The sequence below is a fragment of the Silurus aristotelis genome (assembly GCF_946808225.1).
Source record: "Silurus aristotelis genome assembly, chromosome: 24".
Lineage (NCBI taxonomy): Eukaryota > Metazoa > Chordata > Actinopteri > Siluriformes > Siluridae > Silurus > Silurus aristotelis.
The window spans coordinates 16850488-16870965 of record NC_139597.1 but is presented as its reverse complement, the minus strand read 5'-3'; the positions used below and the strand labels follow the sequence as shown (position 1 = coordinate 16870965).

The 20478-nt window shown below is 40.3% G+C and overlaps 1 protein-coding gene across 11 annotated transcripts in view; it reads right to left on the bottom strand.

Annotated features, from left to right (window-relative positions):
• Positions 1-1231: 1231 nt before the first annotated feature.
• atxn7l1 (ataxin 7-like 1) overlaps positions 1232-20478 on the bottom strand; it is a 34003-nt gene continuing 14756 nt past the window's right edge. For 4 of the 11 annotated variants that reach the window (XM_083528419.1, XM_083528425.1, XM_083528424.1 and 1 more), the window contains 9 exons: positions 16725-16807; positions 13956-14139; positions 13366-13817; positions 11850-11932; positions 11506-11741; positions 11023-11194; positions 9141-9262; positions 6567-7179; positions 1232-5646 (listed from right to left, as the gene is read on the bottom strand). In XM_083528419.1, the coding sequence (XP_083384545.1) occupies positions 5629-5646; positions 6567-7179; positions 9141-9262; positions 11023-11194; positions 11506-11741; positions 11850-11932; positions 13366-13817; positions 13956-14139; positions 16725-16807 (1963 nt within the window). In that variant the 3' untranslated portion in view covers positions 1232-5628. Of the gene's footprint in view, positions 5647-5751; positions 6190-6229; positions 6442-6566; positions 7180-9140; positions 9263-11022; positions 11195-11505; positions 11742-11849; positions 11933-13365; positions 13818-13955; positions 14140-16697; positions 16808-20478 lie in introns of those variants that run through there. The other 7 variants (XM_083528422.1, XM_083528423.1, XM_083528421.1 and 4 more) reach the window with 5 other exon arrangements.

Sequence of the window (20478 nt, the reverse complement as noted above, 5' to 3'; positions counted from 1 at the left end):
AACATCCTGTTTCTCTGGAAACTTTGTGTACTTCGTTAGAGGTGAGTTCAGTAAAGAGGCTGCTGGGAAATTCCCATTTAAATCAAAAGGTTAAAGGTTTTCTCATTAAAAGAAAAAAAAAAGCAAACCTCACGAATCTCACTTGCTGCCACTTGAACCATTTGCTGCAGGCTTTCATGCAGATCTTCCACACAGCACTACTCAGTCAATAAAATAACGACAATAAAGTAGAATCATACAAAAATTTATATCTATTTATGGAACATTTGAAATGCAAAAAAAATAAAAACATTGTCAAAACTGAAAGTACACGTCTATTTCGGAGTGGAGAACGCGCAGGCCGACATGGCGAGAAACGGCGAATGACACAATGATGCTTTTTTTTTTTTGATATTGACATTCAACAAAATAAGCAATGTAGTCATATGCACAAGTGTGTACAAGAGTAAATGGTTTTATCAGTAGATGTAAGTAGCACGTCAGGGCTCCGGTTCTCAACAGCTTCATCACGGTGTGTGTGTGTGTGTGTGTGTGTGTGTGTGTGTGTGTGTATGTGTGTGTGTGTGTGTGTGTGTGTGTGTGTGTTGGAGGGGGGGGGGGGGAAGGGGGGGGGGGTCCGACTGCAGGTTACAGTATTCTACAGACATCCTAAGGTGCCATGCATAATTTACTTTCTTGTTTCCTCGTGATCACGACTTTGGAAGCAGACGTCCCGGTCAGTCTCAAGTTAGCTGGCAATGAACTACATGTTCAGGGTCACTATATTGTCTTCTACAATAAGGTTGCAAACCCGACAGCCTCCTTCTCAAGTGTCGATCACTAACAGACACAGAGCTATTTTAGTTTGAGTCCCTGATCAAAGTAAAAGCAAATGAGACCATCCATGATGTTGCCTCTGGAACGCGCTCTTATGCCGAACACACAGTAAAATTAAATACCGATCACTGGAAAAGACGTTTTGTATTGTCAAGATCACAAGAAACATTCTGACGTTTGTTATGGCGATAAAATTAGGTTGAGATCATTGGAAAATTATGTCACGATTACGAGAAAACGACTTTGGTTAAGTTGTGATAACGATAAAACAAAAAACTAGGAAAAGGGCATTTTCTATTATTCAAAGTAACCAAAAGAAAAAAAAATCTAAGGAAGAAACACTGCCCTTTCGGAAGCAGCAGCACACACTGCATGGCACTGAGCCAAAAAAAAACCACCTTGATTTCAGTAAAAGTGGAAAGAAAGCATGATGTTTTATAGCCTTTCTAAAAAAAAAAAAATTCTCAATCAATGAACATGTTTTTAGTATTTTGCCCTTTAAACCAGGAAAATCTATACATCAGTGACATATTTGGTACGACATGAAACAGTGTGTCTCAAATGAATCCGAATAGCATTTTCTAGCCCGTTGATGTGACGCACGGCTGATTTTGTTCACACACTAATTCTGAGAATAAATTCGCTCCAAATTATTAGTCTGTGTGTGTACTGTGGTGTGGAAAAGTTCCTGATTTCTTCTTTTGTTGCATGTTTGTCACACTTTAATGTTTTAATTTAAATATTGGTAAAAGATAACACAAATGAACACAACATGCACTTTTTAAATGAAGGTTTTTATCATTGAGGGAAAACAAAATCCAAAACTACATGGCCCTCTGTGAGAAAGTGTTTGCCCCCTAAACCTAATGACTGGTTGGGCCACCCTGAGCAGCAACAAGCGTTTGTGATAACTTGCAGTGAGTCTGTTACAGCGCTGTGGAGGAATTTTGGTCACTCATTTATGCAGAATTGTTGTAATTCAGCCACATTGGAGGGTTTTCGAGCATGAACTGCCTTTTTAAGGTCATGCCACAGCATCTCAATAGGATTTAGGTCAGGACTTTGACTAGGCCACTCCAAAGTCTTCATTTTGGTTTTCTTTAGCCAGTCAGAGGTGGACTTGCTGGTGTGTTTTGGATCATTGTCCTGCTGCCAAAACCAAGTTCGCTTCAGCTTGAGGTCACAAACAGATGGCCGGACATGCTCCTTCAGGATTTTTTTGGTAAACAGCAGAATTCATGGTTCCATTTATCACAGCAAGTCTTCCAGGTCCTGAAGCAGCAAAACAGCCCCAGACCATCACACTTCCACCACCACCATATTTTACTATTGGTATGAAGATCTTTTTCTCAAATGTGGTGTTACTTTTACACCAGACTTAATGGGCCACACAACTTCAAGAAGTTCAACTTTTGTCTCGTCAGTCCTCAAGAGTATTTTCCCAAAAGTCTTGGGGATCATCAAGATGTTTTCTGGCAAAACTGATATGAGCCTTTATGTTCTTTTTACTCAGCAGCGGTTTTGGTCTTGGAAATCTGCCATGCAGACCATTTTTGCAGTCTCTTTCTTCTGATGTCATGTTCTGGAGTCATGATCACTGACCTTAACTGAGGAAAGTGAGGCCTGGAGGCCTGGATGATGTTGTGGGGTCTTTTGTGACCTCTTGTATGAGTCGTCGCTGTGCTCTTGGGGTAATTTTGGTCAGCCGGCCACTTCTGAGAAGGTTCTCCACTGTTTCATGTTTTCGCTATTTGTGAATAATGGCTCTCACTGTACTTCACTGGAGTCCCAAAGCTTTAGAAATGGCTTTATAACCTTTTCAAAACTGATCTCAATTACTTTCTTTTTCATTTGTTTCTTTGGATCTCAGCATGATGTCTAGCTTTTGAGGATCTTTTGATCTACTTCACTTCGTCAGGCAGGTCTTATTTAAGAGATTTCTTGATTGTGAACAGGTGTGGCAGCAATCAGGCCCGGGTGTGGCAAGAAAAATTCAACTCAGGTGTGATAAACCACAGTTTTAACAGGGGGGCAAACACTTTTTCACAAAGGGCCATGTAGTTTTGGATTTTCTTCATTTAAAAACTGCATGTCAGGTTCACTTTTTATAACTGTTTATCTTGTACTAATATTTAAATTCGTTTAATGATCTGAAACATTAAAGTGTGACAAACATGCAAAAAACTAAGAAATCAGGAAGGGGGCACACACTTTTGTACACCACTGTATGTGGAGACCACTGCTTGCACTGCTGTTGGAGAGGAGGTGGTCTGGGAAAAAACGAAACGTTAGGCCTACACAATCAAGATGATGTTGATGATGATGATGATGGGGAGCAAAATGCTTTGCTAGAAATGTGAGTTATTTACAGCAGCTCATTGAATGTCATTGATAATTGAGATCATTGTGGTTCTGAGATTTCATAAATAAATAAAAAATGCTAGTTTGAAAAAAACCTCCAGTGTCTTCAGGATTGAGTAGCGTCAAAATGAAAAATCAGACACATTGTCAGATCATGAATCGCTTCGGATTTTTGATCTAATGATTTGAATGGAATGTCATTTACATTTATGGCACTCCGTTATCCAGAGCGACTTACGTTTATCTCATTCATACATCTGAGCAGCTATGGGGTTGAGGGCCTTGCTCAGGGGCCCAGGAGTGGCAGCCTGGTGTGGTTTTAAACTCCAGACCTTCCGATTCAAAGTCCAACACCTTAACCGCTAATCTCCACCTCCCCATGTAATTGAATGTAAATGATTGTGATGATTGTTCTCACATTCCTGTAGCAGTGGCTGCAGTGGTCTTCGTAATGCCTTATAAACCGGACCCTAAATGCATGAACCGAATGTTTTTCTGGCCTTTTTTTTTAAATTCACCTCACAGTTTTTTCCACCCAAGGCTGTGAAAGAAGACGTACACAATATTGTGTGATGTGTGGAATTTCGTTCACTTGCACGTTACCAAACCATCTCCTGAGTACTCTGTGGAAGCACTGAACACCATCGCCTGGAAGGTAAAATCACGATCACCTGGATGGTGAAGAGCTCTTCGGGGGTTCGGGGTTTTAGGTTTTTTAGCTCTGGCGGTTGACCTACAGCCAAATTTTTGCATATCAGCTAAAGGCAATGCGGTAATAACGACACATAACAGGACAGGCGCGGGACTGGGTTATGGCATCGGGAATCACACAGTTATGTCCTTAAATGTTACATGTTCTCACACAGCTGTCACGGACAAAACTATAGAGATATCGTTGCCTATTCCTCATTATATCTTTATAAATACAAACATTATTACATTTCTGTTCATAGTCCAAAGTGCAAAATAAGGGGATCTTTACAACTGGTCAGAGTTCTGTCTTCACTAGATCAATTATGTCACAAAGAACATCTCTGTGAGGGAAAAAAGTCGAGCCAAATCTTCACGGTCCATCTCGATCGTAACATCGTAACAACGCTACAACCTGTACAGGTTTGAATCGCACAATAATAATAATAATAATAACACAAATAATAATTAAATACGTACTACACAAACCTGGTGAAAGAGCGACCGAATTAAATTCCTTTCTGAAATAGAAAATGCAGACTGGCATTCCACACACACACACACACACACACACACACACACACACACACACACACACACACACACACACACACACACACACACACACACACACACACACACACACACACACACACACACACACACACACACACACACACACACACACACACACACACACACACACGCTGACTCCCATTCTAAAAAGGTTTGTGGACCAAAAATTTTGCGGTCATTTTGCTTGCAACGATAGTTTTTTTGTGTGGTTTTTTCTTTTCTAAAGCCGTTTCTCCCTTCTGATTGTGTGAACCTGAGTGTCTCGAGAACTCGGCTAGATCGTGAGAAAGAAGACGTGGTGGATTTCTTTTCATATTAAACCATTTTGGAGATCACTGAAGACAGAAACATCTAGATTCCTAAGCTCTGATAGACAGAAACAATAAATATTCTATAAAAAAAAACATATGCACTGATATTTCCAACAACAAGGTTATTAGATTAATACTTTGACTTTTTAGAACGACGTACAAATAAACCTTTGCGCAGTGTAAATCTTGGGGGGGGGGGGGGGGTACTGTGGGATAAATTATAATACAAAATGTAACACTAGGCTAGTTTGCTTTCCGAGTCCTGATCGTTGAAAACCTGAATTCACCCACTTTAGAAAAATACGCTTGCCAAAAAGCATCTAGAAAATATTCCCTTGGTGAAATGCTTTGTTTTGTTTGTTTGTTTGTTTGTTTCTCTGCAGCCAGCTGTGCAGTTCAGGCATGATAGGACGCTAAGTGCACTTTAGATCCGGTCAGGTTTAAAGAGCCTGCCTCGCTCTCGCAGCACTGACACGCTTCCACTGTAAACCTCGCTGGAGAGCCGGAAACATCCGTGACGTCATCGCACGTGCAGGTTTATGTAACAGCTGACCAGAATACCGTCAACGTGTCCCTGCTGATCCATGACAAGTCGCAGTACCTAAATAACGAGACAGTTGAAGCTGCAGCAGGCTTGGATTTGGCAGTCTAGGAGTGTGCGCAAACACACACACACACACACACACACACACATACACATACACACACACGCGCGCGCGCGCGAGCGCAGCGCAATGGGCTCCACAGGGGCCAGGTGGGGTCGCAGAGCTGCATGCAGGTCAAGGCGGGTCAAAAATCATCGCCGTGTGTAACCGAGGAGGGGTCGAAGGTCGCTGCTGCAAAAGCTGCTTTAAGTGTTCCACCTCAGCCAGCATCACTGATTCACCTTGGACTGCAAAACACACATGGAGAGAGAGAGTGTGTGTGTGTGTGTATATATATATATATATATATATATATATATATATATATATATATATATATATATATATATATATATATGACAAATACACACCCCTGATGTAAAAAATGCCAACAAAATGTGAAATGGTGATAAAACAACCAGCGGAATCCAAGAAACAGCAAATATAAAGGTTTTAGGAAAAAATAACCTGTTTACAATAAGCTGGTAACATAAGTTTGTCATTTAACTCATTTATTGCTTGTAATATACAGCAATTTTCCAACTTTCCTGATTTGGTCCCAAATATCCTCCAGGTGGCTTCGGTCACCGTTCCTTCATTTCACAAAATTTCAGTAGGATTTAGATCTGGACTTAAAAAAAAAAAAAACTTCTGATGCTGTTCTTTTGTGTTCTTGCATTTCGCCCTTTGGGTCGTCGATTTTATTCTTGCACTCCTGCAGGTTTTACGTCAAAATAGTTTGGTGTTTTGTTGGCCAACAATGACTATCCTGAGCAGAGCCCCAGTCCCAGCTGAAGAGAACCCATAGCATGCCATATAGCATAATAAGAGCTCCCACCACTGTGCTTCTCCACTTTACTTTTTTTACTATTACTTTAACAACACACTAATTCACAGCTCTCATTCAGATTACTGAAAGAAATAGCGTCTGAACTGCTGAAAATCAATTTGCCCGTTGGGAATTTACCTCTGATCTGGTATGAATGTCTTTATTCTGTACGTGAATTTAAGCGCTAGATTTTTGTTGTATATGGCAGCACAACCTTAACAAACATACACACACACACACACCTTACTGTCGTTATACAAACACAAAACAGTGTATGAAAATCAAGAGTTACAGTCTAATACAATGATAACGTCCGTACCACTAAATCTCAATGCTCACCAGTCTGGAGAGGGCGCTATGGGACGCCTCAGCTGCCGAAGACAGTAAAGCAGTGCTGCTCTTCTGGAAGATTTCGTTGTGCACCGTTGTTTTGGTCACTTTGCCCACTCGATCGCAGCCCGAGGTTTTGCGTTTGTGCCCCTTCGTGGATCCGCATGGCTGCAGCCGTTGGGACAGAACCGCTCCGTGTTTGCCCTTTGGCACCGGGGGCAGGTTTAGGTCGATGCTGGTGTATCTGTCCGTGTTGCTCAGGACTTGACTTCCTCCTGGCTGGCTCGGTTTGGACCTCATGCTCAGGGCTGCTGTGCCGTTGCTAATGTGTGCATGGCAGGAAGGATAGTACTCACTCTCAGTCTTTTTCTCAGCAACTGCAGGTGGCTTGAGCTTCTTCAACAGCACTCTGTCTGCAGAGGTTTTTAACGACTTGGCTGTTTTATTCAGCTGCAGTTTGGATTCCTGGAAGCAGAAGATTCTGCCGTTCTGGGAGACCGAGGTGGAGCAGGACACAGAGGAAATGGAGTCGATGGATGGAGTGGAGCTCGGCAGTAGCGGCATAGTCAGAGATGATGGATCAGACATGCAAGGAATGCTGTCTTCCGCTAGAGGGACTTTCCTACAACACACAACATGTGACATAATCAGACTGAGGCAGGAACCATGCCGGCACTGAACAGAGCATCATCTGTGTACAGAACAAACTCACACCAACACAAAGCTTGTTTGTACTAAAGGTCGACTGAACGATCGGTTTTGCTAATTAATCGGCACCAATAGTTGAAGCAACTATCTGCAAAAATCCATACTGTTTGTTTTTCTGTGTTGCGTCTGCGCTGAAGTGTGTGAGAAGGTCTGCTGTCATTATACAGTAAGAGAGTAGCCTTTAGACGTGAATCACTGATGCCACGTGCTGTTTGTTTTTACATGCAAGCATATATATATATATATATATAAATGATATAATTATATTTATTAATGGATATATTCATATTTATTTCCATTAGCAAATTTTCATGATTCAGTACACTACAGTAATTTCCGGACTATTAAGCGCACCCAAATATAAGCCGCACCCACTGAATTGTACAAAGATTTTTATTTTGAACATAAATAAGCCGCACCTGTCTATAAGCCTACATTCAAACTAATGAACTTTACACAGGCTTTAACGAAAGACAGTGTCTGTTACACGGCTTGTATCTAAACAGTTGCCTACCAAGAAAGTCATTGTTCACTGTCTTCCTCCTTCCTTTCACAACTATTTCTCTCAGGAGTTTTTTTTTTGGCATCGTCGTGCGTTTAAAAATCACCATCGGTGAAGCTTTTCTCCCGATGCCGTGCAGCTCAGAACACAGGGGAAGTGTGTTTTCATGCCCGGTTGTTTTCAGCGTGACGAGTGATTTGCATTTCCTGTAGACAGTCCGAGTGAGCGGCAGGTCGAACGTCAGAGGAACATCATCCATATTTATGATGTGGTGCGGCTCGATTCAGTGGGAGCGCGATTTAATATAAAGAGTTTCGTTGGTTCAGCTGAACCCGTTCAGCAATTTCATTGGTCTAATGTTATGGGGCTCAGTTTTTTGGCGGCATGAACTTTGTGAAACCGGGAAAAACCCAGGAAAAAAATCCATAAATTAGCTGCTTCATTGTTTAAGCCGCGGGGTTTAAAGCGGGGGAAAAAAGTAGCGGCTTATAGTCCGGAAAATACGGTATTTATTTATCTTTTTTTTTTTTTTTTTTTTTTAATAAAGCTCAGTAATATTTCACATGGAGTGTTATGTTTGTGTTTTTTTATCCAGTATCCATTTTAAAAACTATCGGTTGATTAATCGATTATCGGCAAGTACGATCCAACCTGGCTATTAATATCGGTAAAATCCATCGGTCAACCTTTAGTTATGAACATGACTAATGACTAATTATTTCTTAGATTCACACACCAACCATATGCAAATGCATATAAATGTATGTACATACAAAATAAATGTTTTGATTTCAATACCAACGAATATGAAAAAAATTTTATTGTGAAGGTAAGAATGCTTTTTTAATATCTGATAAATCTCTTGAAAAGTTACGCTCATTTGTCTGTACGGTGCATAACAAAATATTAAACTAATTAGCATTAGGAAGCAAAATAAATTAATTTAAAATCATGATAAAATCTCCACAATAATACTGGTAGTCGTGTCATTTTCTGGTATAGGCTGAACCACATTAAATTTAAGAAAATGATGTGACCCGCACAGAAAATTGTTTGTTGCCCCCTGTTGTAAAGCGTCACCATTTCACCTAAATCCAAACGATCATGCTTAAAATAGCCATCTTTAAATGTCTTTACAAAGGCCAAAGCATTGAAATATATTTTTTTTGTAATAAATTATTATTATTATTAAAATATAAAATTTTACATGGAGTATTAGCTTTGTTTATTATCCAGTATCTATTATAAAAGCTATCAGTTACCTCCATCTCCATTTAGCTTCTCTTCCAACAAATCTCGCCACTCCTGTGTTAGTTTACATGAGAAATCGGTGCCCAACCAATACGACACACAGCATTTTCAACTCCTCTTACCTCCACATCTGGGCATTGACATGCTTCTCCACCATGCAGTGCAGCGCAAACCTTATCCTGTCCCAGTGTCTGTCGAACACGTAGTGGCCGTGACCCATCAACCGGCTGCTGAACGCACACCACTGACCAGGAAACAGAAGGAGAAACATTATTCCTAGGTTCAAGTTTATTTCTTTTGCAATCTGTACAACACTGAACAAAAGTGGGGAAAATGGTGGGGGAATAATATGGATGCCCCCAAGAATATCTTGAACTAGCAAACAAATGAAATACCAAAGTGTCACGAGTGATGTGTATTTACCTCCTCAAATGTCTAGTCAGTGACTTACAGGTCTGTGTGTTGATTAAATAATGATACTTGTATATGCAGTATCCTGAAACACTTTTTTGTCTGTTTGTTTTGTTGGTTATTTTGTTGATTTATTCAAAGCACTTTTGTCCTTCGTCCTGGAGAAGAGCGTCAGCTAAATGCTGTAAATGTAAAATCTAAATGTACATTATAACTAGTGTGAAGCTAAGATGTGCTGCTGTGTTCACTGTTCACACTGTAAGCATGTTGCTCGGATGGCACTTGCTGAACTCACGTGTAAGAATTGAGCGTTCGGTGGTTTTTCTCCAGTTTGTGCTCGGAAATTATACGTTAATTTAAATGCAAATTTAGATCTAAGACACCTAGATGCCGTTCTAAACCATGACTGACGCAAAATTTACTTATAGTAACACATAATTCACTTAAATTCAATGTTTTTTGTTCTATAATTCTTACGCATTGTGAAAAGCGCTATAGAAATGAACTCATGACCTCCAGGAGAGTCACGTTTCAAGTTCCACGTTTCCACCTATAAAAGCTGAATTCACATAAGGTTATCTGAATATGTCTGTGAAATGGCAGCAGAGTTTTGGGTTGAGAAAACGGTGATTAAAATCAGAACAATTTGTTAAGAAAAACCAGAAAACTCTGTGGAAAAGGAGGATCTGGCAATAAAAAGATCTAATTTCTAATCCCTACTGAATTAAAGATGAAAGTCTACATTGCAATCACATTCATTTTAAAACCTTTGTGGTGGGGCACAGAGGCAACCTCCCAGAAAGCGTCGCTGTCCAAATACTTATAGACCCAGCTGTATCTTCCTGTAAATGTATTATAACATGACGTATATACTTCCTGCTTTATTAACAATTTCTGGTGCATTATTATTATTATTATTAATAATAATAATAATAATAATAATAATAATAATAAGCATTTTTTTTTTTTATTAAAAATTTTCCATTATTAATAGCAATAAAATGCTTCAGGTTGGTTTTATGATCATTTGCCTCCATCTATAGATGTACCAAATATAGTGTAGGGCAATGCCATTGACACAGAACATAACATTTTGGTTTTCTTTTTAATTAAATAAAAATTATATGTAGAAAATATATTTTAATTTCACTGTAAAAATTGGAAAAACCTTTAAAATGTGCTTCGTGTCTCATTTGTGGTCAGTGATATTACAAGCATGTAGCTGGTAATATTGGTTATATACTGGGAAGCTGTTCTCTATTTTACTATAAATGTTTCAATGAACTAGAAAACTAGAAAAAAAACCTGGCTTAATTTAGCAGATTACAGCATCACGTTTCCTATTTATGTATTCATTCAATTAATTGATTTATTATAATTTTATCAAATCAAATAGGAGAGAAACTATCGCAAATCTCATTTTAATATAATACAGCTTGATATAATGCAACATTTACTGTACTACGGTCCCCATCTAAAGTTTTTTGGTTCTTCATGGTCACCTTTGTTGTTGTTTTTTGCTTTATCCACTACTTTAGAACCTACAGAATTTCTCATAAAATTAATGAACCACGGATCTACTGATGTTCTCACACTAATGGGTTGTGGATGAAACAATGAGTAATGGCATGAAGTTTTCTCCGGTTCCTCGGCCTCGTCGCTGGATTCGTGGACTTCCACGCCGTATCTCTGGCAGCCAGCGATCTGATCAGGGGCAGGAAGAGTCGTGGAACTGAGCACCACTGCACCACCACCAAAAGAGCCTCTACAGAGGAGATATAAAACAAACAAAGACATAAATAAATGTACAAATAAATAAAAACAGAATGAGTAAAAAGAGGAGAACTGGAAGGAGATGGTTTGATGTGGCAAGCTGACTGCCTGTACACAAAGCAAGCTCCATGAAAACATGATGTGTTAATAGTGGAGTGGAGGAACTCAAGGAGCCCTGACCTCCTCGACCCCACTGAACACCTTTAGGTGAACATCCGAGTGTTAAGTCCTATTAACTGCTCCCATTGTGACCACTACACCTGTACAGTGAGTACAATGCTGCAGGTCATCATGATAATGTACCTCTGCATGTGTGTGTTGGTCAGCCGCAGCTTGAGGGTAGGCGTGGTCTTGCCACTGTGACAGTTGGAAGAAAAAGTGCTGGAAGGAGGACTGAGTGATTGGGTTGTCGGAGCACTCGTGGTATCCCTCTTCTGCCCTGCGTCTTTCTCCTTAGCCCGGCCTTTATGCTCAGCAAGAAGAATATCAAAGTCCTTCTTCCGACCCGGGACTGTACGACGATGAGTCAGAGAGTGGGTCTGCATACACAACAGTAACTTTAGCTAGCCACACGTCTCTGATCTTATGAGCACGGAGACGAAACGAATTAAAAAAAAAAAAAAAAAAAAACTTTGTGTGAAACCAACCTTGCAGGTGAGAGATCGAGTGCAAGGTCTCCTGCTCTCTGGATCGATCACCCCACAGTGCTTATTCGGATCATAGACTCTACCTGGAGGAAAGTGACAAAAGTGAGAGATGAAGCGTACGCCTGGTTCTGAAAGGCAGCTGCCTGTTTTCCAGCTAATTTACTATCACACATCTCATTTACATACAACACACCTAATTATTCCCTCATACACATCTCATTTACATATAACACACAACAAACCCTAATTTACCCTCACATGCATTTTATTCACATTATTTACACACATCTTATTTACATATAACACACATCTCATTTACATATAACACACAACACACCTAATTTACCCTCATACACATCTCATTTACATATAACACAAAACACACCCTAATTTACCTTCATACACATCTCATTTACATATAAAAAACATCTCATTCACATATAATACACAACACACCCTAATTTACCCTCATACGCATCTCATTCACATTATTTACACACAACACACCCTAATTTACAGAGACACACATCTCACATTAACATCAACACACCCAAATCTACCCTCACACACACACATCTAATTTACATACAACACACCCTAATTTAAACCCCCCCCACACACACACACACACACTCACACACACGTCTCATTTATGTAAATAAGACATGTAAATGAAATGTAAATTAGGGTGTTGTACATACCCTCACATACATCTAATTTACATAAAACACACCCTAATTTACTTAATTTACACACCTGCCAATTACAAGGTTGTCACTAGGCTCCACCCACTACAATTTTTGGATATGAGTAGATTTTTTTGGCAAAGTCTGGGGTGTACAAAGTTTAGTATGTTTAAAATTTAATGTATGATTATTTCTAATGATGAATTGAATGCACATGGCCACCGCTGACCAATCAGCTTTCCCCAGGCATCTAACAGGTATAAAATATTAAGCAAAAGTCACAAAACCTATCAAGAAAAAACACTAATTGGCAAAAGCTTTGATCCTATAGATATTTATATTTATTACTATTCACTCTAGTACATTTACTATAGTGGATTATGGCAATTTACGGTAATTTCAATCTTATTTAAATTTCAGTTTTGACCACACTCTACTTTGATGAAGCAGAAGAAAGAAGCTGCCGTTGTGGGTTTATAAGGAGCATGAAGAACAAACAGCTGGAGCTGGTTAATAGCACAGCATAAATCAGACCTGGGGTGAGCCCAGGCCCTGCACAAACAACATATGGTGGGAAAAAGCTGTCTCATCCAACAAGTCATAAGCTGGAGCCTGTCTACCGCACGCCACTCTCCACGCTAACTCAGCGAGTTCAGGCAGAGACACGGAGCTTTGTGGCCTGTTTCCTACAACCAAACTTCATAGTCCATGGATATTATTAACACAAGCACTTGGATATGGATTTACTATGACACTCGAATTAATCTAAAAATTGCTTTATGACAATGACTAAACTAAACTATATGAGGTAAAGAAACTGATCCTCTAACCTGAAACTCTTCTGTGACTGCTGCTGCTCTTTGCTCCATTCAGATGTTTTCGTTCTGGTGGAGACGGTGAGACACTGGGTCTCTTGTCCGCTGAAGACGGAGAAGGAAATGTTGCGGGTCTTCTGTCCTGCGCGGACGGAGACGCAGCAAGCCGCTTGTCCAGCGGAGACGATTGTGACGGGCTTGGCCTCCTGTCAGTCAGTAACAGGGGCGTGGTGGAGCGAGACGATATGGTCCCCCGGCCGTTCACATGCTTTTCCTGGTTCCTGCAAGATGCTGGTGACGCAAGGGTGGACTTTAGTGATGAGGAGGGTGAGAAAGACGTAGAGGATGAAGAGGAGATAGAAAGTGACGACCCAGCCGTGGATGCAGCAGAGCTGACTTTGATTTGCGCTACTTCAGATCGGCTGAAACAGGGCATCTTCTCCAAGCTCACCACAGGTAAGGACACACTATAGCAGACAGGCATATGATAGTGAGATTTTTTAATATAGTATATTGTATTCTGTGTATTATCAGAATTAGCATAATCAAGGTTTGTGCAGCAATGTTTTATTTGCATAGGTGAAAGAAAGTTTTAGGGCACCAACCAGGGTTTTGATCGGGCACCTTTGGGAGGGTACACGGCAAGTGGGGCTTTGCTGAAGCGAGAGTGCGGGTAGTCGCGAGGCACACGAAATGGCAGAGGTTCGACTTCACTCTGACTCAACGACATCTTAGTCTTTAGGGGAACCAGAGGGGCTCGTGAACCACTAGCAGAACTCTGCCTCCTCTCTGGAGGACACGTATGTGTAGATAGAGGTAAATAACACGGCAGAAGATGGTTAAAATACTTTTAGAACAAAGAATGAGAAATATATACAGTGAGGAAAATAAGTATTTGAACACCCTGCTATTTTGCAAGTTCTCCCACTTAGAAATCATGGAGGGGTCTGAAATTGTCATCGTAGGTGCATGTCCACTGTGAGAGATATAATCTAAAAAAAAAATCCAGAAATCACAATGTATGATTTTTAAACTATTTATTTGTATAATACATCTTCAAATAAGTATTTGAACACCTGTATATCAGCTAGAATTCTTAAACCCAAAGACCTGTTAGTCTGCCTTTAAAATGTCCACCTCCACTACATTTATTATCCTAAATTAGATGCACCTGTTTGAGGTCGTTAGCTGCATAACACCTGTCCACCCCATACAATCAGTAAGAATCCAACTACTAACATGGCCAAGACCAAAGAGCTGTCCAAAGACACTAGAGACAAAATTGAACACCTCCACAAGGCTGGAAAGGGCTACGGGGAAATTGCCAAGCAGCTTGGTGAAAAAAGGTCCACTGTTGGAGCAATCATTAGAAAATGGAAGAAGCTAAACATGACTGTCAATCGCCCTCGGACTGGGGCTCCATGCAAGATCTCACCTCGTGGGGTCTCAATGATCCTAAGGAAGGTGAGAAATCAGCCCAGAACTACACGGGAGGAGCTGGTCAATGACCTGAAAAGAGCTGGGACCACCGTTTCCAAGGTTACTGTTGGTAATACACTAAGACGTCATGGTTTGAAATCATGCATGGTACGGAAGGTTCCCCTGCTTAAACCAGCACATGTACAGGCACGTCTTAAGTTTGCCATTGACCATTTGGATGGTCCAGAGGAGTCATGGGAGAAAGTCATGTGGTCAGATGAGACCAAAATAGAACTTTTGGGTCATAATTCCACTAAACATGTTTGGAGTAAGAAGAATGATGAGTACCATCCCAAGAACACCATCCCTACTGTAAAGCATGGGGGTGGTAGCATCATGCTTTGGGGGTGTTTTTTCTGCACATGGGACAGGACGACTGCACTGTATTAAGGAGAGGATGACCGGGGCCATGTATTGCGAGATTTTTGGGGAACAACCTCCTTCCCTCAGTTAGAGCATTGAAGATGGGTCGAGGCTGGGTCTTCCAACATGACAATGACCCGAAGCACACAGCCAGGATTACCAAGGAGTGGCTCTGTAAGAAGCATATCAAGGTTCTGGTGTGGCCTAGCCAGTCTCCAGACCTAAACCCAATAGAGAATCTTTGGAGGGAGCTCAAACTCCGTGTTTTTCAGCAACAGGCCAGAAACCTGACTGATCTAGAGAAGATCTGTGTGGAGGAGTGGGCCAAAATCCCTCCTGCAGTGTGTGCAAACCTGGTGAAAAACTACAGGAAACATTTGCCCTCTGTAATGGCAAACAAAGGCTACTGTACCAAATATTAACATTGACTTTCTTAGGTGTTCAAATACTTATTTGCAGCTGTATCATACAAATAAATAGTTAGAAAATTATACATTGTGATTTCTGGATTTTTTTTTTTTTAGATTATGTCTCTCACAGTGGACATGCACCTACGATGACAATTTCAGACCCCTCCATGATGTCTAAGTGGGAGAACTTGCAAAATAGCAGGGTGTTCAAATACTTATTTTCCTCACTGTATATCTGATAACAATTTAGTTAGAACATTTTTGTGTTTTAAACTGTCACACACACTGCCATTGTCCACTTTAATGAAAACACCTGTACACGTTAATTTACGCCATTGTCTAATAACTCAGTCATGCAGATGTAAGTCAAGAGCTTTAGGTAATGTTCACTTTAAACATCTGAATGGTGGGCATATGGTTGTTTGTGCTAGTTTTCCTAGGATTTTCACACACAACATAGTTTGCACAAAATCATGGGGGAAAAAAACAACAAAAAAAACATCCATTAAGCAACCCCTTGTTGATGAAAAAGACATCTGAAGAATGGAAAAGCTATGACCTGGTCTTGGTTTCTAGTGTAGTTAGAAGATGGTCAGAATTTTGGCAAGAAAACTTCCCTCAGATCATTACAGCACCTCCACCAGCCTGTTGACTGGATTAAGAAGAATTTTAATAGCATGATACCTACGGTTCGTGGATTCATGCTGTTGACATTTCTTATGTCAAGTGTTTAGACTGCTCGAGGTGCTGTAATGATTTTAGAAAATGTTTTCTTGGCTTACACTGGCTCCTAAACACCAATCCACTATCTGAGTATTGTAACTGACCAGTACCTGAACAGAAGCCTATAGTGCACATTTATTACATGGAAGAAATCTGCAGTCATGCTATGATGCGGTCATGTCAAAATGGACCAGAACCTGAGAGGAATCTTTCACACAGATTTATAATACTTTCATGAGGTATTGAAGCTGGAAATTAAGTATCCTTCTCAGTATTAGTGTGGTGTTGATAATAAAATGTCTGCATAGCATTTACAAATATTGGCAAAATGAATTATAGTCACATTCAAAGAGACAAAAACATTTGGTGTACCTCTGAGGAATGGAACTGCTCACTTACGGTTCTTGCTGTGCATGGCTTTAAAAGCGTTGGGGTGTGGTTGGCTATCTTCTCTACTCACTGTACAACTGCTCCCCCAGTACCTGCAAGGACAGATCTGTAGAAATTAAGTCAAACCGACACACAACACACACACACACACAGAATAAAGGACAAGAGTTTCTCATTAAACCTTTTTAGACAGTATCTGCTGGATAATTTTGCTTATAATACACACTGTAAGAGAGGTAATAACACTACATTACATTACACTATATATTATAATCCAACTCTAGAGCTCATCTCCACCTCGCTAACCCAGAGTGACATTGAATTACGGTATTTACGTTGGAACTCATTTAAAAGGGCAAACTAGCCAGTTAACTGTGATAAGTGATGAATGATTACCTCAGAGAAATATTGAGTGCTATAGATTTAGTACAAGAATGTATCTATGCTGATTGAAATAATGTAAATACTTGTATATATGGTGGAACTCATTTAAATTGAAGAAAGCTGCAATGTGGCCATTTCTCTGAGGTAAATAATCCTCACTTTTTACAGTCAGCTGGCTAGTTCACCTTTTTTTCCCATCTAGCAGCTCAAATGCACACAATGAATATGATATATCCTGCCTCAAATCAAATGCACCATATATACGCACTATTAAAGACAGTCGTGCTTCCGTGAGATGATCTTGTACATAGAGAAGATGGATAGAATAGATTAAAAATATAATAAGATAAATGGGAAGACAGACAGACTGACAGAATTTCACCCCCAACCAGGAAAATCCACCGGAACAAAAAACATATTCTTGTTAGTAGGGTTTACTCATTCATTCATTAAAAAAAAGCTTGGTCAAACTAAGCTATACAGCAAGGTATATATATATATATATATATATATATATATATATATATATATATATATATATATATATATATATATATATATATATATATATATATGCTCAGGTATAATTTACTATTTTATTTACTACTAAAAACCTATTTATAAATATTTAACTAATTTATTATAAAATATGCATACATTCTGTCATATACACAAAGTGTCCAGTAGATTAATCAGACTTTTCTCAAAACCTTTTTTCAAAATATGAGAAAAAAAAAAATGGCACAAACCCCTAAAGAAACTGGGAGAATCACAACATATCAAAACAAACTTATTGTGACTGATCCTTTATTCAGATGAAATGTTTCTCTCCTGATAGGAGTGGTCTCTTCCATGAACATTTCTCCAAGCAATGATACTAGTTATGAGAATCTAAATGGTTCAAATTTTAGCTAAATGGCACTAATAATAAAAACTACTCCATGTGTCCTCTACACCAGTAGCCAGCTAAGGATAATCTTAATAAGATCAGATTAAAAAAAAAAAACCCTGACTTCCCTAATACTACTTCACTACAGAGTAATGTACACAAAAGTGATATTTCAGTAGCAAATAAAATTTGGGTTTTGGAAACACCTGAAGATGAACCCAGCCATTAGGGAGGCACAAGCCAGTGCACTCTTAGTGCCGGTCCCAAGCCCGGATAAATGGGGAGGGTTGCGTTAGGAAGGGCATCTAGCGTAAAACATGTGCCAAATCGAATATGCGGGTCACGATTAAGAAATTCATACCGGATCGGTCGAGGCCTGGGTTAACAACGACCGCCACAGGTATCGTTAGCCAACAGGGTGGAGGTTAAGGTTGGTACTTTAAATGCTGGCACTATGACTGGTAAAGGAAGACAGGTAGCTGATATGATGGAGAGGAGAAAGGTAGATATTTTGTGTGTTCAGGAGACCAAGTGGAAAGGGAGAAAAGCCAGGAACATTGGAGGTGTTTAAACTGTTCTATCATGGTGTGGATGGAAAGAGAAATGGTGTAGGGGTAATCCTGAAGGAAGAGTACAGTAAGAGTATAGTGGAGGTGAAGAGAGTTTCTTATAGGGTGAAGTTGAAGGGATGATGATAAATGTCATTAGTGCCTATGCTCCACAACTTGGCTGTGAGATGGGGGAGAAGGAAAAATTCTGGAGTGAATTAGATGAAGTGGTAGATGGTGTATGAGGCAGACTTTAATGGGCATGTAGGTTAAGGGAACTGAGGTGATTAGGAGGTTATGGGTAGGTATGGCCGAAAGAAGAGGAATGTGGAAGGGCAGATGGTGGTAGATTTTGCTAAAAGGATGGAAATGGCAGTGGTAAACACTTATTTTAAGAAGAAGGAGGATCAAAGGGTGATGTATAAGAGTGGAGGAAGGTGCACACAGGTGGATTATGTTCTATGTAGGAGATGCAACCTGAAGGAGATTGGAGACAACACTGTAGTGTTGGCAGGGGACAGTGTAGCTAGGCAGCATTGGATGGTGGTCTGTAGGATGGTTCTGGAGGTGAAAAAAAAGAGGAGGAGTGTGAGGACTGCCAGAAGAATAAGATGGTGGAAACTGAAGGAGGAAGAATGAAGTGTGAGGTTCAGGGAAGAGGTCAGACAGAGGCTCGGTGGTGGTGAAAAGGTGCTGGATGATTGGGAAACTACTGCAGGAGTGATGAGGGAGGCAGCTAGTAAAGTACTTGGTGTGACATCTGGAAATAGAAAGGAAGACAAAGAGACATGGTGGTAAAATGAGGAAGTGCAGGAGAGCATTAGGGGAAAGAGATTGGCAAAACAGAATTGGGATCAACAGGGTGACGAGAAAATTAGGCAGGAGTACAAGAAGATGCGGCAGCAGGTAAAGAGAGATGTGCCAAAAGCCAAGGAAAAGGCATACGAGGAGCTGTATAAGAGTTTGAACACTAAGGAAGGAGAAAAGGAATTTGTACTGATTGGCCAGGCAGCGGGACCGAGCTGGGAAGGATGTGTTGCAAGTTAGAGCTATAAAGGATAGAGATGGAAATGTGTTGATTAGTGAGGAGAGTGTGTTGAGAAGGTGGAGGTAGTATTTTGAGCAGCTGATGAACGAAGAAAATGAGAGAGAGAAGGTTGGATGATGTGGAGTTAGTAAAGCAGGAAGTGGATAGGATTAGTAAGGAGGAAGTGAAAGCAGCGATTAAGAGGATGAAGAGTGGAAAGTCGGTTGGACCAGATGACATACCGGTAAAAGCATGGAGATGTTTAGGAGAGATGGCAGTGGAGTTTTTAACCAGATTGTTTAACAAGATTCTGGAAGGTGAGAAGATGCCTGAGGAATGGAGAAAGAGTGTGCTGGTACCGATCTTTAGGAATAAGGGAGATGTGCAGACCTGCAGTAACTACAGGGGAATAAAGATGATCAGTCACACCATGAAGTTATGGGAAAGAGTAGTGGAAGCCAGGCTGAGAGAAGAGGTGACCATCTGTGAGCAACAGTATGGTTTCATGCCGAGGAAGAGCACCACAGAAGCCTTATTTGCTTTAAGAATGTTGATAGAGAAGTATAGAGAAGGACAGAAGGAATTGCATTGTGTATTTGTGGATTTAGAGACAGCGTACGACAGAGTGCCAAAAGAGGAGTTGTGGAATTTTATTAGGAAGTCAGGTGTGTCAGAGAAGTATGTGAGAGTGGTGCAGGACATGTATGAGGACAGTGTGACAGCAGTGAAGTGTGCAGTAGGAACGACAGACTGGTTTAAGGTGAAGGTTGGATTGCATCAAGGATCGGCCCTGAGTCCTTTTCTGTTTGCAGTGGTGATGGACAGGTTGACAGACGAGGCCAGACAGGAGTCTCCATGGACTATGATATTTGCGGATAATATTGTGATTTGTGGTGAGAGTAGTGACCAGGTTGA